Source organism: Notothenia rossii (assembly GCF_949606895.1).
Source record: "Notothenia rossii genome assembly, chromosome: 2".
Taxonomy (NCBI): Eukaryota; Metazoa; Chordata; class Actinopteri; order Perciformes; family Nototheniidae; genus Notothenia; species Notothenia rossii.
This window is the reverse complement of record NC_136904.1, coordinates 81,897,573-81,924,541: the sequence shown is the minus strand read 5'-3', so window position 1 is coordinate 81,924,541 and position 26,969 is coordinate 81,897,573. Positions and strand designations below refer to the sequence as shown.

The 26,969-nt window shown below is 39.3% G+C and overlaps 2 protein-coding genes across 8 annotated transcripts; both read right to left on the bottom strand.

The window, feature by feature from the left end:
• Positions 1–319: 319 nt before the first annotated feature.
• rap2aa (RAP2A, member of RAS oncogene family a) lies at positions 320–10,691 on the bottom strand. Its single transcript, XM_079664682.1, has 2 exons — positions 9,690–10,691; positions 320–1,905 (listed from the first exon to the last, which is right to left on the bottom strand). Exons 1-2 carry the CDS (start codon positions 10,001–10,003, stop codon positions 1,668–1,670), a joined length of 552 nt encoding a protein of 183 aa, XP_079520808.1. The 5' UTR covers positions 10,004–10,691; the 3' UTR covers positions 320–1,667.
• Positions 10,692–11,514: 823 nt separating this feature from the next.
• LOC307029020 (muscleblind-like protein 2a) lies at positions 11,515–26,700 on the bottom strand. Of its 7 annotated transcripts, none has more exons than XM_079664569.1 (10): positions 26,457–26,700; positions 22,965–23,628; positions 20,188–20,352; positions 19,451–19,672; positions 19,078–19,332; positions 17,557–17,610; positions 17,060–17,210; positions 16,773–16,808; positions 15,968–16,062; positions 11,515–15,296 (listed from the first exon to the last, which is right to left on the bottom strand). In XM_079664569.1, the coding sequence occupies exons 2-10, from the start codon at positions 23,136–23,138 to the stop codon at positions 15,282–15,284; spliced, it is 1,167 nt and encodes a 388-aa protein (XP_079520695.1). In that variant the 5' UTR covers positions 23,139–23,628; positions 26,457–26,700; the 3' UTR covers positions 11,515–15,281. The 7 variants fall into 7 exon arrangements, with proteins under 7 accessions (XP_079520695.1, XP_079520697.1, XP_079520691.1 ...); XM_079664571.1 differs by having other exon boundaries at positions 17,557–17,604; XM_079664565.1 differs by lacking the exon at positions 15,968–16,062.
• Positions 26,701–26,969: the final 269 nt, after the last annotated feature.

The following is a 26,969-nucleotide window of genomic DNA, read 5'->3' as shown; positions in this document are numbered from 1 at the left end:
ACTTGGCCACCACACGGCAACACGAGTACTTCCTGTTTACATCTGTTTACATCTTACATCAGCAAAATAGCCATTTATGGGAAGTGTAGTCCCAAAACGCAGGGCATAAAGTTCCCCCAAATCAATGCAATACTTGCACATTCAATGCTTTAAGTTTTTACATCGCATTTCAATGGCTGAATATAAAAGTGAACAATAAAATGTAAGAAAGAGTACAGAAGAAAACAAGCGTTTTTTTTACGATTGAATCCCAGAGGACAAGAAAGAAACCCATGTTGCTGGAGCATGTCAGTGGATTCACTTCAAAGTGAAGTCTCAGTCGAGTGTTGAACGCACTTTTATTGTTTAGGTGTCAAATGTAACAGTGTCACCATTCAGAGAGGGAATGAAGAGTAAATGGTCACATAAAAAAATATAAAATCAACAATGAAAATGGTCACATGGGGAAAGTCTGGTTCCCGTGGCAGTACAGATGTACATTTGAGACAGTGTCCAGATTCAGTTTGTACACGTTTGTTTTGCACATTTCCACAGTCTATATTTATCTCACACTAGAGTCCTTTTTTTGTTTACTAGCCATGCATACAGTTGACAATTCCACATGTGTTGAGTCAGTGTCTTCACAGGAGCTGGCACTTTCAATACAAAATATTTACACTACCATTTATTATTCCTATTATCTTCTCATTCATCCTTACTACGGATTTGAACACTGAGCACATACAGAAGGATCAGGATGTTAAAAACTCTTGGGCACCCCATTTCATATTGAGCGGAGAAGTCAAAGAAAATGTAAAGTATGACAAATGTTGGCATCTTCACTTTAAATGTCATCCATTCCTGAAAGAGTTTAGAGATATCGTCTGTAAATATTCAAACACTGAAAACATCAACTCTTAGTCCCATCAGGATGAAGCTGATAGCTGTATTTCTACTCAGCAATGTGCTGTCAGTCTCCCAGAGAGAAAAATAAAGAGATGACTGCACCAATGTTTCAAAGATAAATGCTGACTTCCACCATTTTCTCTCCATTCCTTTTTTAATAACAAAAAAAAAGAAAAGAAAATGGTTCAGCCCTGTGATGAGTAGAAAAACCTCAGCTGGGAGAAAATGTGTGCATACTGTAAATCAAATACTCCTTAATATTTAAAACAACGGGATCCAAGAAATATGATTTTGGATTTGTGTACGGTAGATACCTTCAGATCAAGGTAACAAAAAATGTATTTTCCTTGATACAAATACAACCAGGAGAAGATGTTGTAACTCATTTTGACAGATTGTAAAACAACACAAGGGTAAAGATCCTGATTTGTGACTGTTTGCTGATGATTTCTCCCTACAACTTGAAAGGATAAAAACAAATCCAAACAACAGAGAGAGTAACATAAGGCGAGGGCATGTTCCGTTTTTGTCATTTGACAATTTCTCTTTCTGCAAATTCCTGGAGTTCCTCTTTCAAAATGTATTCATTACTCACATGTTGTCATAAATATTCATGTCACTGCCGATGTTATGCTCAGTGGAGTTCAAATCCATCGCGTTCAACAGTGAATTTTCCTTTATTTTAATTGGCATGTGTGTCTTAGTGTGTGTCTCTGCTGCGGGGAAGGTAGCTTTCTCTAAGTAGACATTTTGCCTGGGTGGTTCCTGACGGGCCCCCGGGGCTATTGTATATTGCAAGAGGAGCAGCAGGGGTCGTCCTTGTCTGGCTGCGCGGCGTAGTCCATCTGCCGAACGATCTCAGCGAACAGTTCGTCTACCATGGTTTTGCTCTTGGCCGAGGTCTCCATGAACGGGCAGCCCCACTCCTCGGCCAGGGCCTGACCTTCGCTGGACGATACCTCCCTCTCACTCTCCAGGTCCACCTTGTTCCCCACCAGAATCACAGGAACCTTCTCGTACCTGAGGACAGATAAGGACACACACATGAGAAGATGTATACAGATATATCCGCCATCAGTCTTGTTCATTATCTATCACTGTTTATTACAGAAAGCATTTTATGGTCCATCGTCATTGCAAGAGTACATTGTTGTGAACATGGAATTAAAACTACCTTGTGCCTCAGAAATGGCTGATTTGTATTCATTTATAATTTAAAACTGACTGTTTCATCCAAGAAATCCAGATGTTTTCCCTGACAGTCTGTAAACTCCCACCCTATCTTATAACACCATCTAAAGCTGGGCCCAGTAGAAAGCAGGAAATGGGCGGTAGAGCTCTGAATCCTGAGGGTAGGAAGTGGCCATAATCCTTTGAGCTCTGAACTCTTGGACTCGTGCAGAACAACATGTCACTGGTCTACTTAGCGGACAGCAGGTAGAGACAGCCGGTTAAATTAAATAGGTAACAGCACTATAATTATTAGAAGAAACGTCTCTGATGCAGTGTCACCAATTTAATCACTACATCAGTTTTGATAAGGGGAAACATGGCGGGCCACTGAGACGGTTTACACATCAGAGGAGATAACAAAGATCAAAAACATTGGAGAGATATCAGATCATGCATATCCACATCCTTTGATAAACAACAGGTTGTTATTTCTTTCATCCTTATCAGTGTGTCAGGCTGGCAAAGGACAGATTTATATCCGTCCGACACATCGTTTGAAATAGGTTTAAAAGTGTCTGTTCGCAACACTGAACAACATGGCTGAATCTAAGAGTCATGTACCCAAACACCCATCAACATCAGCAGGGTTTTCAAATCCTGCCCCTTGCTCTATTAAATATATATGCTGCTAAATTATTTATAGAAAGAAAAACAACCTCCTACTTCAATTACTATGGTAACAGGTATACAAGGACTTAACCAATGAAGGTGAGATGGGCAGACAGCAGAAGATTTGTTCCGAAGTGGAGCAGCCTGAGTAAGTCAGAGGCCAGGGGCTGCAGGTTTCACCATTAAATAAGCTTACACTTTCCGAGAACAGGGAGCCGACTTTGATCTTCTCATGAATACTTCATCCAGAGTGAACTTTAATCTCGACTATCTCGTTCTGTTCCCAGGGTCGGCTTTGCAGCGCAGAGGAACTACCAGGATTTAGGAGACGATCTTAGAGGTCTGCCGGTGCGGAACCAAGTGTGTGATAGTGTTCTACGAGCTTGGAGGCAACTTGAATGAGAAGCTACATCTTACTGTAGCCTCTCAACTTTAACATGTGGTGGATTGCACAGGTCTCATTCATTGCATTCCTGGTGTCAATTAAATACAAGCCAAGGCCATTATTTTCCTGAGAACTATTTCGGACCACATGTCGTTGGTGGTAGGCAGCTCTTGCATTGAAGCTAAAATATATTTTGTTGAAAAAACCTAAACATAGTTGTGGGTGAGGAGATTGAAAGGCAAACATTTGATTTGATAGCTGCACTTGTTAAGGAGGAGCCATGGGGGCTCAGCGTTTATTCGAGGTAATAGTGCCGTTTCTGTTCTGCCCCCGGATGTGGTTTTAGCTCGAACCTCCTGCTGTAAATCCCTCAGAGAGTCCTATGGAAAGCAAACTATCTTATATTATCTACCATTACATTCTGTTTCATACCCGCTCTCACTTTCCTGTCGGAGTTGTGGCTTGCTTCTGAAAAAAAACGTTTCAGGCTGCTTATTACCTGAGCTTTCAGTATAGAGTCATGCTGGATTCATATAACAGCAGGGCTGCAACTAAAGTAATATAATAGTTAGTAAATAGTATAATAAGTCAAACTAAAACTAGTTGCCAATACATCCTCTGTCAACACATTGATTTACTTGTTTATTGTTACAGCTATATTTAATGGTGATTAATCATTATCACATATTTTCTTTGGCATACCACCCTGTTGATTCTTTCCAAACCACAGACAGCATGTGAGCAGGTATGGATTCAAGTAAAGTCAGTCCAATAAAAGTCTGCTGAAGTGCTGTAGGTTTCATTTTATTTTTAACCATAATGAAGGACTTGACTTGGTCAGGCATATGCAAGTTATGCAGCTCATTTAGTACCACACTGAGACATCTGGTACCAAAGGAGAGGGTCTATATTTAGTCATAATAGCAGAGGAGGAAACCGGCAGTCCCATGAGGTGTGAGACAGTGGCTGCCACGGATACCGATGCTCCCAGGGCCGCTACATGAAGGGTGTCAACCACACTTTGACCCAACAGTGGCCGATGCAAGAAGGCAACGCATGTCCGTAACAGAGAACAAACACAGAACGGTTTAGACACGGGCCTCAAAAGACAAATGAATAACTGCTTGTGTTTGTGCTGCGACACAAACAGCCCAACAACATGTCATGCTTTAGCCTGCAGCTTTTGAGCTTGACGATGCCCCGCATTGGAGCTGTCTGACTTCAGACACCCTTTCGAGCTCGCCCAGACACACCTTATCTATAATGCATGATGCATCAACTCACATAGGCTTTGCTGACGGACGATGGAACCCAGGGGGCAAGACGTCTCTAGACCTGGCCAACAATGTCAGGATGAAGGAGGAAACAGGCTGCGTGCTGGGCCTTCTCCCAACGGCCCTTTTGTGAAAGGGTCTTCGGTTAAGTCAGTGGAGAGGCATCGGCTGAGTCATAGAGCACGCTCCTCTCTTCTGGCGCAGTTTCAGGGCCAATAAAGATTTCATCAGGAATAGATATTTGTAAAGTCTTTGGTAAACACGCCATGGCAAGCACATACATTTTTCATGATATTTTCAGCTTATCCAAAGAACGAAAGATTAAAAGAGAAAAAAGGGAGATTTTCTCAAGGTTGTACAAACCAATTCTCTGCTTCCCTTTTACTCCAAAAGCCACGAAAATGTTTTCAGATCGCTTTCCAGTAGCGGTAAGAAAGGAGAGTAATATGCTTTGAATACTTCAGTAGCTCATTCATTGATCTGAAAATTAAACATTAGACTCAGGATATTATTCTATTTTGGCACTATTGGCCTAGTTTCAGAAAAATCTCTACGTTTTTCTTTCAAATCACTTTACAAATATACAGTACACATTTTTACTTTGTTGATCGCTGTTGGACATCATGTAAAGGTTAATGTGCACACTTTGCATAGATTAGGACACGTAAAAATAAAGAGCATATGAGCTGACTGACTTTCAGGGATTTTCAGAAAGATTTCTTAAACATTCATTCATGATTTGACTTTACAAAAAATAAATATATAAACCACTTATGCCTAGAGGGATGATTGCCTGGCTGTTTTCATAATTGCTTGTTTTTTTCTATGTGATTATCCATTGGAACAGCTTAAAAGTCAATTTCAGTTTTTAATGGGCTTCTATAAGAAGAGCTCAGTGGCATTTTGTTAGTAACTAACACACACTGTGTGAGTGCAGTGCACAGTTTGACATCAGCCTTTGAGAGAAGCTCTGTGATACAGAACTGGACTTTATGGGATATATATTCAGTTTGTAGCATCAATGAGAGTCTTGTACAAGATAATATGAATAATTGTTCGAGCTGCCTTAGTCAATTGGTCTTGTATTGGTAATTGTGTATCCTCTTTTCATGTTGAATGATCTATTTCCAAGAAATGAATGAGCAGATACAGTAAACAGCAAATTCCAAATTATTTGTGGAGAAACTCCGCTTTACAGATCTCTGCATTAAATCAACTATTTGATACATTACTTGATATATTACTAGCACATACAATGGGTCACATGGATAGCTTTGTATGTTTGAAGACGCAGTTAAGCTACAGATAAATAGGCATTCAACAATTTAGCTTGACAAAACCGTAATAAAAGTCATTAGAGGAAGTGTTGTATTTTGGGGTACACTGTCTTCTAGTTCATGCTAGCATGGCAAAATGCTGACAACGACAGTGCTGACATGGTGATATTTAGGCTGGCCTAGCTAGCAAATCATTTTCACTAAACTTAAAGTACAGCTGAGAAAGATGGCAATGCTTTTCCTCTGAGCACAATGAGCACACAATCTTAGCACAATCCATCCAATAGTTGTTGAGATTTTCTGTCTGGACTTTCCAATCCTAAAGCCATGCCACTAAAGATGTCACTAGTGTTTTGTGTTAGTTAATGTGGGATTCTATCCCTGTACTGTATATCATTTGCTCTTACTAGTGACGCCCAAGATAGATTTGAAACAACTTGTTGGATATAAAAGAAACACCTTTGTGTCCTGCCTTAAACGCAGACTTTTGAAATCAATGTCAACTTTGAAGTAATCATCAATTAACTTAATCTCAGTTATTTTGCCCAGTTCTCTCAACAGAAACAGAATAAAGGGGATATCTCTGGGAGACTGATGCTTCTCCAATTATTGATCTTGATCCTTTCAACCAGTTGGCACATGAACAAGTTTGCAAGCCTTAGTAGAATGCTGACTTTACAGAAGCAGAGGTTTATAACAGTAACCTATGTCACAATCCTCTGACCATGTCACTGCTTTTTAACTGCTCTGTTAAGTCCCCATATATCCCTGGTGTATAGTTAACTGCAGCTGAAGTGAGGAGTGATGAGGTCCCCAGTGGATACAGGCCAGTCTTGGTGTAATCATGTGCACCCTTGGCCTCTGTGCTAAAGCCACTAACAGCACAAACTGATAGATGCTGACAGGGTTCAGAGTGAGAGCGACGCACAGCCGTGCCTCTGACCTGAGAGAATGCCAAAACTGCTGTGACGTGTCACCAGTGTTATGTCAGCAATGGAGACAAACAGGCGTGAGAAGCTATGACAACAGTGTATTGTGCAGCAAAAGAATGACTGCGGAGGTTAACATAACAAATGCAATAGTTCAAAGAAATTAGAGAAAACTGTCACAAGCTGTGGTCCAAGTTCTACTGGTTCAATTTAAACCATCTCATACACAATGTTGAAGAAAAATGATAGTTCTCAACCGACAAATATATTCATCATGTAGTAATATACTTATATAATATATTGATTTATCAATAGTTTAGTCATACCTTTGTGAAAAATGCCACAAATCACAAACTTCCCAGAGCCCAGATGACATATTTAAAAGTCTTGTTTTGTCCAAAATGTATTCAAATTACGATGACACAAGAAAGAGAAGAAGCTAATTCTCCCACCTGAGGAGCTAGAACTGGAAAATGTGTTATTTAACCTTTAATTTGTTTGTAGATCAACTAGAACAATCTGGCTATATTCCACCCTTTAACCTCTTTTCTCTCATTGGTCTGTGATATTTTGAACAGTGGGGCTTTTTCGATGTGTCCGTTCTGTTTGATGTGTTAGCCCGTATTGTCCTCTATTGCATTTACAGATTGCCTACATATCCCACAATCCCCTTCAACAAACCCAAGAACATGCCTGGACTTGTTGCATTTCACCATTAGTTTTTAAGATTGCAATTAACGATAAGGTATTTTTTTTAAGTAAGGAAAGAAAGCATGCTATTAACCTTCAAATGTAACTTCTGAAATACATTAATGTTGGCTTACACAGTCGGTCATACAACTGTGGCTTTACAATGCAGTGCAAATAACAAAGTGATGATTACAACACACCGATGCTACTACTAAAATAAACTACTTGTGGTACAGTACTATTCCAATTTTCAGACAAGAAAATAATTCACGTCAACTAAAACAGGAGACAGTATTTGTAGACATACTGAATGTGTTGTGTTTACTCTTGTGTGTTTGCATTCTATCAGGAGCAGAAGACATGCTGTCAACAGAAGCTTCTAAGAAAATAAATCTTCTGTGCGTAGTTTTGAAACGGCTGAAGCTTTACTGATCTTAAACAAAATATTTGACTGAAATGTGTTTCTTGGCTGATGTTTTTGTTTTAAGTATATCACATAGCTTTGATATATTCTTTATAACAAATAAAGAAGTATTTGAATAATCAAAGAAAATACTTTCATTCAGAAGACAATTAAAGGAGAACTGCACAAAGGGCATTGAATTACGGACCTGACATTTCTATCCTCTATTTCCAGCACATCTAAAGTGTTCATTGTCTACACGAAGCATAGGATTCAGAATCAAACTATGAGCAGCAGTTTTGATGTTTTTGCTACAGGAAATAATTTCTGCTGTGACATTAAAGATCAGCACCAGACTCAGGGTTAAATATGAAATCACATAACAGCCTGGCAGCTGCTGTGTGAGCGCACACATTTACATATAAAGAAGACACACACTCACACACACACTCACACACACTCTCACTCACACACACACACACACACACACACACACACACACACACACACACACACACACACACACACACACACACACACACACACACACACACACACACACACACACACACACACACACACACACACACACACACACACACACACACACACACACACACACACACACACACACACACACACACACACACACACACACACACACACACACACACACACACACACACACACACACCATACATACCTATCCTCATTCTCAACTCATATGGGGGAAACATGTTGACCTCATTCTTTCAACCAGAGCCAGAGATTTATAGGACTTTTTACAAGGTGCACTTAAAAATCTATCTTGATCCAATTATATGATAAGGACTATAAGAAAATAACAAAAATAACGTTTGATGATTACCTTACAGAAAATAAACAATAAAACCAAGTTACAATACAACTCTTAAGCCTGGACTGGCTGCACTGTCCTTAGGCTGAGTCTTATCTTAAGTAATGAGCTGTATCAGTTAACAGTATGAGCTTTAAGCTGCACTGCTTTAAATATGATTTTTCTTAAGAACATCTTCTAATGGAACTGGACTCCCTAGATTGACTGCAACACATCTGCTGACACATACAATGACGGATGAACCCACGCTGTCACAGCCCACTGGTGCTGCCACCATTGATTTAACCCGCAGCATCCATGACAAGGTCTATCAAGGCTCTCACTGGGTTATCTAACATCATGCCATATTTCCAGGTGAATGTACAGTAAACAGCACATCACATCTTCAAATTGCATTGGCCCAGAGGTTTAAAACACCAATAACACGACAAAGCAACCACACAGCCTCAACTAACCTCTTCTGTGTATCAATCAGCAGCTGACCTCATATCTGGATCATCTGTGTAACAGCGCTCAGACATTAGATGATTTCATGCTTTCCATTGTGCCGCTCTTCCTAAATACCTTGTGCGGCTTGTTAATTAAAATCATGGCTCCTTATTCTCCGTAGAACCCCTACAGAATATCAAGCCATGCTTTCTTGAAGCTCTCTGCACTGAATCGTGAGCCTGGTGTTTCACAGGGGTTGCAGCATCTTGCTCAGTGGGTAGAAGCTTCACAGACGGCGTCTAGCGTGTTATGACTGGAGGACTGGCTGGACTTCAGAGTGCTGATGGTGGACAGAGTGGATCAGTACTGGTGTCCTGCTAGTTACTGTCAGATCAACTGTCTATAAACATTGCAAAGTCTAAAGAAACACTGAGAGTTGAGGGTTCTCTTAAAGATCACATGCTATTACTTTTAAAGCTGTAGTGCAATTTGCCTTTTCTACAAGCACTGTGGGTGGTTCACCAAAACAGATCAGGCATGTTGTGTTGCTCTGTAGTCTGCCCTGAAGATACACAGCATCTTCATTCAAGCAGTTCTGAGACCAGGCCTAGGCCCACCCTTAACTGCAGGCACTGATCAGCTAGCCCTGTGTGTGAAGATGAAGAATAACATACAATATACACACTGAACAATCTGGTCATTATTAATACTTCACCGACCTTTTCACTCTTATGATCTGATCTCTCATCGGCTTTATGTCCTGGAAGCTTTGCTGGTTGACGAGGCTGTAGACCAGAATGAATCCTTGACCATTTTTGATGTAAAGGTCCCGCATGGAGGCGAACTGCTCGGTACCAGCGGTGTCAAGGATCTCCAGCACCGAGGGTGATGAGTCCACCTCGATCTCCTTGCGGTAAAAATCCTCTATAGTGGGGTCGTATTTCTCTATGAACGTCCCGGTAACAAACTGCACAGTGAGGGCGGATTTCCCGACCCCACCGCTGCCCAGGACCACCACTTTATACTCGCGCATCGTGGATTAAATCAAGTCGTAAGGTATCAAATCTCCGCGCGTCATTGACATGAACTCAAAATGTTCCAGCACGAATCACAGTCACCATTCGCTTCCCATTTTGAACGGGTTGTCAATAATACAGTCTTGCTCGTCGCTGCTCAGCTATGGTAGAGCACAAAGACTCGCTGCCCCAAGATGGATTTCATTGTAGAAATTCCCCCATGCAGGCCAGACACTGACAGCTACCCGGGCGTCCGAGGACTGCAATTGTCCAAAAATGTGCACAGGGAGGAAGAAAATATTGCCCGCTGATAAGGAGCGTGATGGTTTTCATCTGCTCAGCTCACCCCTCTCTGTGGATCAGAAAAAAACTAAGTTGCTCCATCGAGGGCACTGGTAAAACGCTGGCGTAAGCCCCGTAGTGTAAACTGCAGGCGCAATGTTTCAAGCCGGAGGCCACATCAGGAACAGAGCTCCAACTAAAACTGTTCACACAAATAATTAAAGAACTCTTTGTTTTCTTTTTCACCATCTCTGGTATGTCTCCGCGTCTCCCTCGCTCTCCGGTGCAATCCCAGCCGCCATACTCTCGGGTGGAGACCCACGGCCGCTGCGTAACCAGCTGGTCCCCACTCGGCTCCCGTACCGAGGCAGAAAAAAACCCTCAGTGACCCTCCCTCTTCCTCAGACGGGTGTGCGGGCCGTCCAACGGGGAGCCTCCTCTCTCTGGAAACATCACTTGTTTCTGAATGGAAGCCGCTTGGAAACAGCCATGGGAAACAGCCAGTCACATTCAGCCGTTGCATTTCCGTTCATGTGATAAAATTCCCCATCATTCGGTTGCCCCAGTGACATCCAAAGAGAGCTCGACCAATCACAGGCCTGGCTTGAGGATGTGTATCCAGGAGGAGGAAAAGGCACCGGATGCTGTTGCCATGGTAACGCTGCGTTTTGTTGCTTCTGCTGCTGCTGTCCAAATGTGAGCATGTTGAATAGCAAGTCTGACAATAAAGTCTGATGATTTAACTGTTTTTAGACCAGAGCAGGCTGCAATATGCTGGGTGGCAATTCATTAAATGATCGCACTGTAACTGTATTTTGGTCTAATTTATGTCATTGTATACATCATATATTATTAAACACATTTATAAATCGCATTAATTCCCTATTTTATATTTTATTGAAGTTATTTATTTGTCTGTGCCTATATGATCACTGAAATGCTTCTGTTTTAAATGTGCTATATAAATAAAGTTGCCTTGACTAAATTCATCCCAAGATAATTTATTCTAAATAATAAATGTATTATAATAATTATTCCGGACATAGCCTACTACCTGAAAACTACCTGAAATAAATAATGTAAAAAATTAAATTATAGAACAAGTCATATAAATTAATATGATATATGTTTCTGCTGCTTTTATTGGTCTTTCTACGATTATTTAATACATAATTGTTCTACCCACCCAAACAATGGGAAAAAAATGGAAAGTGCTAAATCAAAGAATAGAGCTCACAGCACAGCATTAACTTGACATTTATTTATTTGCAATATTAGATTTAACACAAGTTTGAATTTACAGGAACAAAACTATCCACATGAAATGTTTACTTAAGCACAAATAAAATAACTTTAACACGTTATAAAAAAAGAGGGACAGTTTATATTCAGGCCAGGATTTAACCGAATGGTACAAGTATTCTTTTACTGTGGGATATCAGTCAACAAGCATTTTAGTCAGGATAATGTTTGGATTGATTTTGCAAACTGTCATTTTGGCCTCAAACTCAAAACCTGTGTAGGAATCATTTCAAAGAAAAGTTCAGTGAAATTTACTTTATTTATTAGATAAAATGAAATTCACAACTGAACAAGACAGATTTATGAATAGATTCAAGATAAGGCAAAGTTGACAAAAAGCATGTCCTCTCAGTTTGACGGTTGAGAAAGTGCTTCAGTCAGTCAGACTAAACATTCTTACTGTCAACATCTTTTTGACTGGCTGATCCAAATCTAAGACAACCTCCATGTGCATGACATTCAAGCTTTTTGCCAAAAGGTGAAACAAACATTCGGTTATATGCCTTTTTATTTGCATGTAAAATAAATAAGGGGAAAATGTCATATATCTAATAACAACCTAAACTTTGAAAGCAACTATATCTTGAAAATAAATGTTCAAACAGTCGCTGAACCATCAGCTCCTGACCTTCTGACTGCAGATTCCTTAAGGGTGGATTATACGTTTGCTGCAAGATGTTGACATGCAGTGGAAACCATATAAAACACAACAAATCACATTTCAAAATATATTCTCATGCACTGGATCACTTACAGTGTTTCACAATGGCATAATAAAATCAAATATCTGACAGTACAATCCAACATGTTATTGTGAGGGGAAAAGACAATGTTGTCCCCTACAAAAAAAACAGTTTTTAAATCACTGCAACTTCAGATTGCCTCAGCAACACATCAAAACAATTAAATGACAAACTATTGTTACCCTATTATGAAAGTTACTTTCCATAAAATGTGGCCTGTACAATGCACTTTTGTACATAAAAAGCAATTCTATGGCCTTGCTCATACAAAGGTTGTCCCTCACAGGTGACAAGGCAGTGACAGGGATGAAATGTTTTAAGCTTCTCTTTGCTCCCACATTTGATCCCTGGACACAAGACGGCTTATCATAGGCTAATACAGAGCGAGGCCCTTTAAAGGAACCTCCAGCAGAGCTAAATTCAGTTTAATAAATTACATTCGTCATAAAATAGAAGAGAATACATTTTAAAGTGTTCTTTCCTAATATTAAACTAGTAAAATATGCAAGTATGCTTCTTATATACCAACCAATAATGTGTAAAACCTTTTGCAATGAATGAAAACATTGTGAACAAATGAAACATCTCTTGGTGGATTGTCTGAGTTAATCACTTATGGGTGTATACATCCTTTTTCATAAAAAAACTCATCAGTCACTTACAAAGACATCGGAAACATTTAAGGAAAGGTTGATGTTGCACAAGCTGTTTCCAAACCTGCAAACTAAAATGGATATTAAAGATGTTTAAGAGAACGTAACATATTTGAGTGGAAATGTTTTTTTTAACATCCGTTTAGCTTTTCAGTTAACCAGACACAATCCCCACTCTGTCTGCTGTCAGTGTCAAACAAAGATGGGTAATTGCATAATGTGGTACCAACCCTACACAACTGAACTCACCACACTTCTAACTCCGTAAATTCTACTTTACTACATAAAGTATTTTACTGCATGAAACTAAATAGGAAACATTGTCATATACTTATCATCTTAAAAGTGAAAAAAATGAACTTAAGCAGGATATAAACTCTTATACATGGAACACACATACACATTTGAGCATCAGTGAAAGTTAATTGAAATAATTACTTAAACTATTATTTGAAATACTAATGCACTGCAACCTGTCTCCTAAAAATGTCAATGTTTAGGTCACAGGGTTGTGCACTGAACATTTCTTTCTAAATGTGACTTAACTAGAGTAGAATAAATCAAGTGATTTTTTTCACACAAAGCCTTTTAAATATGCACGGATATCCTCACCTGCACAATTCTTCAGGCACTTGTAACATTCAAATAATACAGTACTGACAACCGACTGTAACATTAAGACTAACATTTTACACATTACTCTACTTGTCCCTTACAGGATTACAGGAGCTTTAGTTTGAATGTGAGCTGCAGTAATTATTACACCCTTTTAGCCAGTTGACTTTGATGGCTGTGGAGCCTCTTCTTAAAAAAACGGTTTGCTTTATGTTCAGCCGGAGCCAGTTTCACAAAGACATTTCGGACTGGTCTTGAATTTTAGGCCAGTCAAAATTGAATTAGACTACACAAAAACAACACAGGCTTATTTTAAAGCCTGAAAAGTGAACCACACTACCACCAGGCTAGAATTAAAGTAATTCTATGGTAGTAATCGGTGACACCTGCTAACCAGTGTTTCCATGGTAACAATCAGCAACACATGCTGACCATTGTTTCCATGGTAACAATCAGTGACGCCTGCTTCCTGCTGACCAGTGGCACCACACTTAAATAGAGGGGAACATTTTTCCCAGTAAAATATCCCTGTAATTGTTCAATCCAATCCTTTTCTGTTGATCTGATTGTTGTTATTTTACCACTAGTCCTACATAATCATTTGGATCTGAAATCTGAATATTATTTTGACCTAAGCCTAGTCAAAGTCTATCTTTGTGAAACTGGCTGCAAGGTAAAACCGGTGCATCAACCATCACCGTTACTGATCATTCCAAAAGTTATTTTTAATAATAATAAAGTGGGGAAATGTAAATGTTTGAATCATTTTTGCTTGAATGCAATAAAGTATTTGCGATAAATAGATTATACTGTTTTTTCTCTCAGCAAACGTACTGGATTTGCAATGCAAAGGCACACCAGGAGGTGGAGCACTGTTCCTGTTCTGGGATGGGGGGGTAAGGTATTAGCTGGAATAACCTCAGAACATTTAAAAAGGAAACTTTACAATGTGGAGTTAAAAGTTCAAATAAGTGCTTTTTCTAGTTTGTTTGACATATTTAAAGCTGGCACTAGATAAACAATCATTAATGTGAAAAACCTTTTAGCTAACATAACACATTCAAGAAAGGAAAAATAAATTGTTTCTCAATATTATGAGGATACAATTTGAACAATCACCAATAAAAGGACCCCTTTACACCTGGTCTTAACATGTATTGTTTTCAGATTACATCTGTCATGCTTGTCTCTTGTATTATTTACATACATTTCAGTGAATAACGTTCCTATGTGTTTATATCAGTTCATGTTTAGGTGTTGCTGCACAACCTGTTTCTGTTTGAGTTCTACGTGTTTCCTGGTCAGATTGATTTCGAAAATGACATTTCTATTCATGAGCATCATATATGTGAACTGGAGACACATTGCATTAGAGCTGATTTAGAAGCTAAATGCACCCATGACCTTGTCAGAATTGCTTTAGGAAATAGAAACCAGGATATTATGCAAATTAGTGAGGATGCATGTTAATGCAGGTGCAAAGGTGCGTGCATACAATAATCTTCTGTGACACTTATCTAACATTGTATAATCCTACTAATGTAATGTATTGTGAGAGATCAAACCACAACCTTCTCCTCAGCGATGTTATCTGCATGCAGCTTGTTGTACGTTGTGTGTGGTGTGAACAGAATATTTACAGAGCAGTTGTTTGGCGTCTTTATCAGCAGCAACACGGCACTGACTTCTGTTTCTGGCGGTTACTTGAGGATGATCTGTTTCAGGGCAAAACACAGTCACTTAGTGGCAAATAAATAAACAATCACCTTAAACCAGATAATTCATGAATTATCTTTTTATATTTTGTGCATATGACACTAAACATACATGTATGGAACACATGTTTGAACTCACAAAGGAAGACAATTAATGAAGGTTTTGTTTTTGAGGAGCAGCTAACGCTAACGCTAACGCTAACCCAGCCATCGAACATCATATGCTTTAGTCTGGGCGAAGGGAAGTACTAAAACATAAATAAAAGAAATCAAACCCCTTAATCAGGATGGTATCTTTTCACAGTTGTTGATGATAATAATAACATTAATGATATATTAGCTGAGGAATACAACCAGTTTGACTAGTATTAAAGCTACTACTAGGCGTTAAGACAAACAGTGACATGGAACAAAGCAAACACATGCTATAAAGAATAAATGCAACACCACCACTTGCAGATGGAAGACTCTAAATAAGTGATGTCTGTCATCGGGGAAAGAGGTGAGATGCAGACCAGTTCAACTGAAGGTCTACAGGTAGATGAAGCTTAATGGCAGGCAATGCAAGCAGGGCAATGCTATGCTGATGAAGCAACTCCCCTGATTTAAAGATGAAGCACTTATTCTGAGCTCAAGGATTTATGACAGAAAGCTTTAAAAAAGGAGCAAACCTGATTGGCTGGTGCTGTTGCTGCGTAGGCGACACTTGTGGCGGGAGTAGTTGCTGCAGAGACAGTAGCAGGCGTAGCACTGTACATCATGGGGACTTTTTCAGGAAGGGAACCATGAAAGCAATGAAAAGGGAGGTGGAGCATTATGGTAACCATAGCAATGTATCTCTCTCTCTTGCCAGGCAAATACAATATGACATTAGCAGCGAGCCATCATTGGGTTAGACCAGCAGATGGCATGTGATCACACGGCAAAGCGAGACGGCAGGGAAGAACATAAAAGGAGAACTGATAAGAGATCTAATTAGGAAATCTGTCCAGAATTTGACATCCCGAAAGAGACGGCATGTATGGCAATGCCATCAGACACCATCGAAGTGTTTTTTACTAGACATTAAAGGAATTTTGAAGATGTCAAACATTTAAGAGTATCAAAAGTGATTCTAAGGGATGCTGATCAAATTTCCTAATCTGTGGTGCTTTGTAATTCCACAAGCAAAATCCGCAAAATGCTTTCATTTATATATTATCTTTGACTACTCTAATACATTATTATTGATATATAACAGTGAGTATATATCACAAGACTTGATTATCAAAAACAAACCATTATGCAAATAAAATCCTTTTAGGGAAACACTAACAAAATCTGCATCTCCGATCATTTTAACGAGTAGTTTTGTTGTTATTACAGGTTGATTTTAATTTAAGGTTTTCCTACGCTGCAAAAACAAAAAAGCCAGATAAATAAAAAGCTCCATTGATAATAAGACATATTTTATAAAAACATAAGTAAAGGACTTACCCATGTTGTTACCGGGAGCCATGCAGAAGACAGAACCTGTGTGATTATCAAATGGAAAGGGACAGTCTTTTAGTGTGGCTCATACATATGTTCAAAACTGGCATGAGCCCACATGACAACATCTTTAGTGCAGTAAGAATACACAAATAAGAGCCATAGCGTTCAGTCAGTAAAGATTGAACAGATATGCAGCTTCATTAAGTAAAGTACTACATGTTACAATATAATTAAGAAAAGTGTATTTGATAGCGGTTTGGCTTTGAATCCACGTCATGTTTAAAGCTCACCTGTGGGGTAGTATGCAGCCGCCTGCTGCTGCAGCTGGGAGTTGGCCAGAGCTTGTTGGTAGTGCAAAAAACTGGGACTGAGGAGAGAGCTGGCCCAGCTGTTCTTCTCAAAAGCTTGTCTCTTTGGTAGGGGCACGCTGTAGGGAAAGCCCTGAGAGAAGACAAGAGGAAACATGAAATACCAACCTGTCTCCTCTCTCTATCCAGCTTTATTTTAAACACTTATTATTTAGTATGAATTTATAAAAGATATGGAAAAACGGCAAACATGACTACACAATAAAGGTTATCACAAAGTGGAAAAATCAAGCATGTTTTAGGATACAAATATGAATGGAATAACAAAAGGTATTTCAAATTAAGCACTTAAAGCTACTGATGATGACTGTGTACACAAACTACATGAGACTGGAAGAAGCTTTAAAAACACAATGACAGAAATGAAAAGTTATCACAGTACAATTAATAGCTACAACCAAAGCAAAAGGTGAAAATACCAGGTCTACAGTTGCCTCGAGGGATCGCTTCATTGCTTTGGCAGTCGACTGAGTCTTTTAATAGCAGGCAGCGAGCACATGATGGCAGTGGGCCAATGGGATTCAAGCGTTTAACAAACAGGTAACAGCAAGCAGAGGTGCGTCATGGGGGACAGCATTGTGGATAGGTGAGAAGGGGAAAACAAAAACAAAATAATCTGAATGTAGTTTACCACATAAAACACAATATGCATGCACAGTGATCAAAATAACTGATTAACAGACACATTAACTAAAGACTTGTTCATTAGTAGGTCAGCATGTACAGTTAATCAATAGCTATGGCAACACAGATTTATAAAGATAGGGCACAATCTTCTGCTCTAATTAGACTGTCATTTGTTATTGTATATAAAACACTACCACTACTGTGACGCTAACAGGGCTATTATGCACACTATATCATTTGGAAATACCGTATAATATACATGGATTGGACTGCTTCCAGGAAGCGATAACAATGTAATGCACGTCATCAAGCACTGAACATTTGAGTGTTGACTGAAAAATGACTTGGTTGTATGAGAGATAGTCAAAGGCTCAAGTAACCGTGTCTGTAATGTCATAAAACACAGAATGTGGAGCTCTATCTAGTAATACTTGCGACGTAAATTTCATGCAACAAATATATTATGTATATTTACAGTAAGAATACATAAAAGATGATGTTAATGAAAGGTGATGGTCTATGGAGGCCAAGGAAAACACAATTTACTGAAGTAAGACACCTTACAATGCATTACGTTTAAAATAACTATCTATAGTAAGCTGTGGTTAAAACTGAGATCCAGACCAAGAAAAGCTATAGAGGCAAGAATTGTAGTTAACAGATGACTTTGCACTATAAATATAGGGTAATAATAAAACCATTCCTCAGTTGCTTTGTAGCACCGGTTCCTGAAGTGTTTGGTGAACAAACACAATGCACACATTTTGATTTGGCCTGTTTAGAAAACACAAGCCTTGTAATGTCAGCAGAAAGCAGAGCTCCTTCATTAAAACGGAAAGGGCTAGATTGGAAGCTATTTGATTGACAGGCCTTTTAATAAAAAGGACTAACTCCTGACAGCAGCTGAATCTAATCTAATGTCATCGTTCCTTTTCGTGTTTTCTGGCGTCATTAAAGGTCTGTCTCCATCCCTGGTGTTTGTAAACACAGGATTAAAAAGAAAGGCATGTGTTTTTAATTATCAAAGGAGAAACAAAGTTCAGAATTTGCATGGATGATTAAGATCCTTCCTTTTCATTTAATTTAATTTATATGTTTTAATACAGAAGATTTAAAAGTTGGACATCCAGAAAAAGTCTCTATGCTATGCCGTTACATTAAATGTGCCGTTCTTATAGTATAAAGACTGATAGTGCTCCACATTCGGTGATATCATGGCAAACCAAATGACCTCTAAAACACCATATTATTGGCAGGGTAATGTGTTTGTGTGTAAAACATATTGTTTAGAAGTCAGGAGGGTGGGGTCTTACCATGGCTGCGGCGGCGGCCTGGGCTGCCACGGCGGTGTGATTGACTTGCTGTTGACCGGATTTGATTTTTGCCTGCAAGTGTGCAGGCGGGTGAAAATACTTGCACTTCTCCCTGGAGCAGCGGCTCTTAATGTAGTCCATGCAAACAGTGACAGTGTTATCTGTGGTGTCAATCATGGGGCTGTCACTGGGGTGAGCGAAGCGGCAATCTGTCTCCCCTCTCGCACAGTTTCCCCGCTGAAACTCGCGACACACCTGAGAGGAGACATTATAAAGACAGGGACACAGGTTCAGCATGTAGTCGGATCATGTCAACCACCAAGCTATTACTTTATCTTCTCATGTTCGATCATTCTTTGGGGTACAAGAGTACCTCAAGTTTGTCTGTACGCTGCAGCTTCTGTGAGGGAGAAGAAGAAGATGAAGAGGAAGAGGAGCTCTGGACCGTGACAGGTGGGCTTCCAGAAACGAGGACCTGGTTGTTGGAGAGGTTGTCTGTGGAGATGAGGCTCATTCCATGGCTCAGCGGTGTCATGTATGAACCGTAACCAAGACCAGTGTTGTTGCCCAGTCCCTGTGTGAATTGAAATGTTGGCTATAAGAAAAGATGTCAAATATTACAAGTGAGACAAGCAGTAGGGATGCACCGATCAGGCTTTCTCAGTCACAACAAAAACACCTGTGCTCTGGGGAATGGTCAATACCGAGTACTGATCTGATATCAGTGTTTAGTAATAAGCTAAGTGACTGGAATCATTCTTTATGTGCATGGCAACATCAGGCTTCACTTAAAGCATTTTTCTTTTTACTTTGGAAAACAAAATGTGTAAATAATAAATAAATAAATAAATACACATTTGCTGAATTGTCAATAGCAAGCAAAAACTACTTCCATCTGCTGACGTGTTTGTTATTAGCTCCCTCAGTCATGTGGTCTACTCGTGTGCTGCTGACCCATGACTCAACATGTGCACATTTAATCAGCTGTAAACAGATAATTGAATAGATAGACCCCATAGTCACCAGGTCAGCTATTTGTCGGCCCAACAACAGTATCATTCTAACAAGAACACATTTAGAAGTTCCTTCTTAGTGTTGATGAGGCCTCACCATAGACTGCAGGCTGGGCCCTGGGATCATGAGCTGCATCTGTTGGGCGAGCACGGCGGCTGCTGTCTTCTGCTGGATGAGGTTGTTGCGCCCATTAATCTCTAACTGGGTTTTTAAGTGGCAAGGTGGATGGAGATACTTGCAGTTTTCTCTTGAGCATCGACCCTGTGTTCAAAGAAAAGGCACAAAGCGGATTCATCATCCTTATATTCCTCCAAATAATATCTTTGCTTCTTATCACGAGAGATTACATGTGCTTTTTGAAACAGTAGCTTTCATATTTGTTTTAAAATGAGATGCAGAATATCGTCCTCCGTTATTATAGTTAGTTAGGTTACACAACTATACATCTGCACAGCTGTATTTTTCACCCCGATACATAGGGAACACATGTTCACACATTGGCATTGAAGCTTTGACGTATGTCTGCACTGCAATATCATTCAATATAAATGCAATATAGAGGAATGGAAGGACTGAAGGCCATTCAGATATCAATTCACAATGTTGCCTTTATGACTGCACTGAAACTAATATGAGAGCAGCAGTCTCAGTTGCTACCTCCTGTTAAACGTATAAATGAGCCAAACCAAACCATTTCTGTCAATCAAGAGATGTTAGCATAATGACAGGTTAGCTTCCTCTGCTCTTCATATTCAAATTAAGTTGACTAATTTGACATCATTTGCATTTCTCCTAAGGGATTTACTTGCATTATTTTGAATACATTTCCATGTAGGATTAACTGTCATCAATGCTTCATTAGTCTGGATAAAGCTCAGAGTAAACACAGGGTCAATAGAGCTGTTCATCCCCCCTTCTAATGTCTAAATGTTTTACTGGTTTGCAACGTTTGCACAACTTTGCAGTTGCTTCAAAGTAGGGAAATGAAAGTATGCCTTGTGTAATTCAGTTCCCTAAAAGTGAAGGCGCCACAGATATGGGGAGAGCTTAGTTAAACTGAGGTCAAAGACGAGGAATCTGTTGCACATGAACCCTTCTGTCTTGGCATAATGTTGCTAAAGTTGCGTTTAATGTTATGAGTTGGTATGGTCACTTCTCTGCTGGCTCAGGGGAATCCTCTAACATATAACAGATCAAGTCTGTGTATCAACAAGCCTCTCCGAAGCTTTAACAAGGAGTCATGAGATCCAAGTTAGCAAAGCAGCAAAGGATGTGCTCATTCTTCTGTATAACAAAGTTTACTCTGTTGGGAGTGGTTAGTGGGTAGAGGACGTGGACGGCCATCGTTTTGAACTAATCACGTGTCAATAAAATGCCCCAGTGGACAAGACGAAACAGCAACACAAGAGCAAACAAATATATGTTTATAAAGCACAACCTGGGCATTTAGCTCTATTTGATATCTTTTTATAAATAAAGGCTGATTTGAATTACACCCAGCGAGTTAGTACCAGTTGACATTTTACCAGTAGCCATACTGTGACAGACATTTGATGACTCCTCGGACAAAAGCCTATTCATGAGGAAGAGCTGTGACATCATCACATGACTGCAACAACTGTTGGTTGACCTCAGATTTGTTCTTTTCTCGAAAAGACTGAAATTCTAGGTTGTATTTCTAAAATGAGATAAAACTGGATGAAATGTAATTTAATTCACTCACTTCATCCTAATGGTATTTCGTGATTTCCATTATGTATAATTGCTCTGTTGTTCAGTGTTTGACTATAAACATACGCCAACATCAAGCACAATTTAATCTGGGCCTGAGTGAAAATGTATCTTTTATTAAGAAATTGTACATCTAATACTACTTTTTGACTTTAAAAACAAAAAATGGATGCAAGCAAGGCAAAATCAATAATGTTGTTTGTTAGATAAAGGAATAAGGTAGCTACTTTGCGTTAAGCCTCAGGTCCGGGCCCTTGACCACTGGGGCACAGAGAAGGCCTACAGTAAGGAGATAAGACGATGACTCACCATAAGTATAATCCTGAGGGCAAAGCTGTATTGTGTGGTGATAGTAAATGTGTGAGAGTGGATTAAGGCAGCATTGGTCTGATACAGGGCAACTGAGCAAACAGGAGGCTCAAAACTGGCTGCCAGAAATAATTGTTATCGTCGACATTAGATAAGTGATGAGACAGGCATCTGACATGTTAACCTATTTTTGGAAAGGGTCATATTACATATGATTTCACAAACACTGGAGCATGTTGGAACATCAACAGCATTGAGTTGACAGTTTTCTGTGCAGTTTGACATATCTCTGCAGGGGAAAGGATGTAATAGCAACTTAAAATTAGGGGGCATATTCATTTGAGAGTTCTCTAGGGGGAGGGGTTAAAACGTTCAACTGACAGTAGCAGTTAAGGATCTTTCCCTCCCCTATTTAAAACATTTAAAAGGGAGGGGGGGCTTGTTTTTGTCCCATGCTATGTAGTAACTGTTTGAACATTGCTGTGTAGACAACAAGTATTGATAGCAGGACTGTATAGTTATTGTTATTCTGGTTATAATGGTAGATATGCACTGTATTTGATGGGACATGCTAGCTAGATGGAACCTGCAAAGCACTTTGAGTATTTAAAAATAAATGTAGAGCTATTCAAGAAGAGCACATTTCTTTGCATTATTTCTGATTTGGCATAATACAACAGAGAAACCATTCACTCAGGGACAAAGGTAAGAACTACAGTAAAATGCTGCATTACATGAAGTATTATTCCTTTATAAAGGGACAAATGTTCTTAACATTCAGCAAAGTATCAACCAGGTTTCACAGATAATACCGTGTGGACAGCATTTCTTACCTTCAGTGAGTCAAAGCAGGCAACAACTCTCCCATTGTCAACTTGGCAGCTCTTCGGTGGATGAGCAAATTTGCATTCCTCATCACTACGTGAACAGTTTCCTCGCTGGAACTGCCGACAGACTTCCAGAGTTAACCATTTTGTGTCTCTGACTGAAGAAAGGTTTAACGCCATGTCCAAAGGTTATAATCATAAAGTTTTTACTTTTTAAAAAGGCAATCGGTCGATTTAGTTGTGTCTCATACAACAACAACAACTGTGGGTTGGCTCTTTGTGCAAAGTCCTCTTTTAAAACAACCTTCCATCAGCTGGAGCAGAACGATGAGATGTTTGTTCAATCTCTGAGGAATCACCCATCAAAAGGAAACCACTGTGTTGTTTTTTTTACTGAGACACGTTTGAGTGTATATTCCACAGATGATGGTGCACAGAAATATCAGACAAGTGAGGGAATATTAATGCAGACCTCATACATTCTCATGTCATTATATTCTATTCTTATATATTATGGCTCTATTTTAGGTGCTGAAGTCGAGCAAAGAGGAGGCAAAGTGCTTGCTGCTGAGGTATCCTGCGGGTCTTGCCTTAAAGAAAGCATAGGTCGGCAATGTACACAACCACCTTCAGGTCAGGGATATCTTCTCAAAGGCACTTTGTTAGTGATCTGAAAGATAAAAGACAACAAAAGTGAGAATGTTTCCGAAAAACAACACTAGAATGATGGTGCTATTAGTCTACTGTCGGCACATTTAGAGCTACCATCAATTATTCTTATAACTGCATCTCATGTGATTTTTTTTCTTCTATTCACCGGAGACTGTTCATCCTCTAGAGTCATTTGTTCGTTAGCACTTTACAGCAGAAAATGGATTAGGTCAAACAATAACAAATGTTATAATTTGTAATTAGTCTGGTTATATTTTTAGTCATCAAGTCAGAATCCCAAGAGACTACTCATTCTCTGGTTCCAGCTTCTCCAATGTGCTGTCTTTTGTCACCTTTATATCATTCTTAAATACAAATAAAAGAATACAATGTTTTTACTCAACAATACATTCTAATCAAGATGATCTCTCTTAGTCCTTCTGCTTTTGTTATGTTTGCCCTGTGTAAAGATTTAGATATTTGTCAAGCTAATATTGCTAGTGTTATCTTGTTAGCAGATCCTTCAGATGTTAATTATTAAAATGGCATCTCAACTTAAAACACATTGTGAATGATGGTTGTTATATTATGTCTGCACAACCACAATTGATTTCTCCCAGTCATGCCTCTTGAAAAGGAACAATGTTAACCGTGTTACAACGAGAGCCACAGTTGTTGTGCTAGTCTGGGCTGAGTAGCCGGATGGTGTCATGGTAATCAATCAATCAATCAATCTGGCAATATGAACATTTACAAAGCTCAAACCCATCCAACCATAGGATGTGTGTCATGCCTTGATTTTAACACATATTGTTAATCAGTATCCACCAAAACACACTATTAGATTTAATCCTGAATCACACACAATTTCTGCACTTCCTCTCTGCTCGTGAAAACCTTTTTTCCCACGACATAGTTACTCTCTATTTGCTGATTCTGTAGGATGACACAAGCACTTGGTGCCAAATTGCTACCGTCAGATTTGCTGACTGAGAGCACAGCAAGCACATACAGAATACAAGGAAAGCAAGACAAAGCTTAAACACACATCATGTTGGGAGTGAAACCCAGAGCAGTATAGTCAAACCAGCGCGCACACTGGTAAAACACACAGGAAGTTGCTGAGGAGGCAGAAAAGGTGGCTAACTCGTGAACAGAATACAAGAGTTTAGAGGTTTCTCTATTGAGAATGTAACATGGCTAACACATGTACAAAGACATAAAAGGCACGGATCAGAAAAACCTCTGCTGTTGTTAACCCAGACCTTCTGCTATAACAGCCACACAGCTTTACTGCATGCTATCGCACAGCATACTGCAGCAAATTCCTTTGGGCGCAAGTCAGGAAACTGAGCAAGAAAACCTACCTCTCTCACTCCATGTAGCAGTAAAGAAGACTGTCCATAACTGAGAATCTAGGTTCAAGATGGAACTTTTCAGCAGCCAACTTGTACAAAAAATACCCAAATAACAGCTTTTAACCTCCTCTCTGTCTCACGGAGTCAGTAACCAAAGATTTTCTCTCCACAACAGTAAAAACAGATTGCCTGTCCAACTCTGGCTGAACATTTCCAGCCACCCCCCCTTCCTGCTTTGCTGCCTGCCCCCAGGAAGACCCTCCCAGTCTGAAATTAGCCAATAGAAAGGCAGGAGCTGATGCACTGTTTGTGCACAGCTTGGAGCAAGACACTGCTGGCAGCTGACTCTTTATCTATGAATACAATTTGGTTATTTAACAGAAATTAAATGCATCATGTGTAATATAGACATGACAAATTATCTACCAACACCCAGTCACCGATTTTGAAGTGTGGTAATGTATGTGGTGTCTGTTTGTTATTTAAAAAGGCGTAACTTTTTGTCTGTAATCTTAATTACATTTGAAATTGAATGTAATTAATCATGCAAAGCAGAGTAGAACATTATGTGGACTGTTGTGGGCTGGGAGAAACATACATTTGTTTTTGTTTGTATGCCACCATACAAAATACTGAAATGTTTAGTAATAACCATTTGTGTAATAACCATTTGTGTAGCATGTTTAAATCCAAAAATCCTGCAACCCCAACTAATATTTCTGTGTTAATTCAAGATTTTACTCCTAGATGTTGCTTGTGCATACATAATCCATTCACTTTCCATATATAATGACTTCTTACACTGAATATGTCTCACTGCAAAGTGGATTTTATGTGAAATACAGCATGATCAATCCCAAGATTAACAAATTAACTGTCACAAATGACCACAAAGTTGTCTGACTTTAAAAGAGAATGATGTTGCAATAAAACACAGTAATGACATGGCAGTAAACTGAACTGCTAGAGCAGATTACTTATAACAACTCTGCCTCTTCTCTAGTTGTTTAAGTACTGATAGTTAAAATAAATTAAAGTATTTTTCTAAATGTTAGTTTGGTTGACCTCATTTGGTGTACGAATTGCATTATTATTGATAATAAACAGTAGTTATTGTGTATTAATGTCTGTTCCACACACATTTCCTGGAGTGAGGAAGAGAAGATGCACACACATATGTCAAGCATGTAAACAAAATACAGCTATGTATATATTTTAACAAGGAACAGAAAATGCACTGACTTTCAACACACGTTAGCATGACCCTTACCTGTCACCACCGTGTTATCTGCACAGTTTGCTACTTCGAGGGTAGCATGGTCTCTGATTTGCATTCTCATCCTCGGCTACTTTAGCTAGCTTGTCGAAAATACTTAGTTACAGTAACGTTAGCAAGCGAAATACATTGCTGTCATAGGGCTAACATTGAACATGACGGGTTATTAGCTTACATTAGCCACACTGTTAGCTGGGAAGCACACCTGCTTACCTCATCATCATCACGGATGAACCGCTTCCCAGAGGAAACAGCTATCACGCATCAGCTAGGACAGACGACGAACTAACGAAAACACGATGTCAAGTGCTCCCGAAATGTCTGCTCACCAACAGTTTAACTCTTGCTCTGTTTGCAGATATATAGCTTGTTACTTCGATCTCGTTTCGTTATTACTTTACTATAGCACTGCACAGATTTAAGCAACAAGCTTTTGACAGCTTACTGTACGATCCTCCGTGTGATGACGAGGTTTCCCGGGGTGAGCTGAGATGCCTTAAGGCGATATATTTCAGCATACAACGGGAAAAATATCAATACATGCAAAAATATGTGATATTGCAATCTAATTTGCTTTAAGTTGAGTTTAGCTTAATTTTCTTTTGGCAAAAGAGACCATTCTATAACTTACATATTCTAATATTACCCCTTCGACTGCAAAGTGGTACGATCCACACGAATGCCAGTAGGCTAAAAGGGCAAGGGTTTGCTTGTTACCAAGGGAAC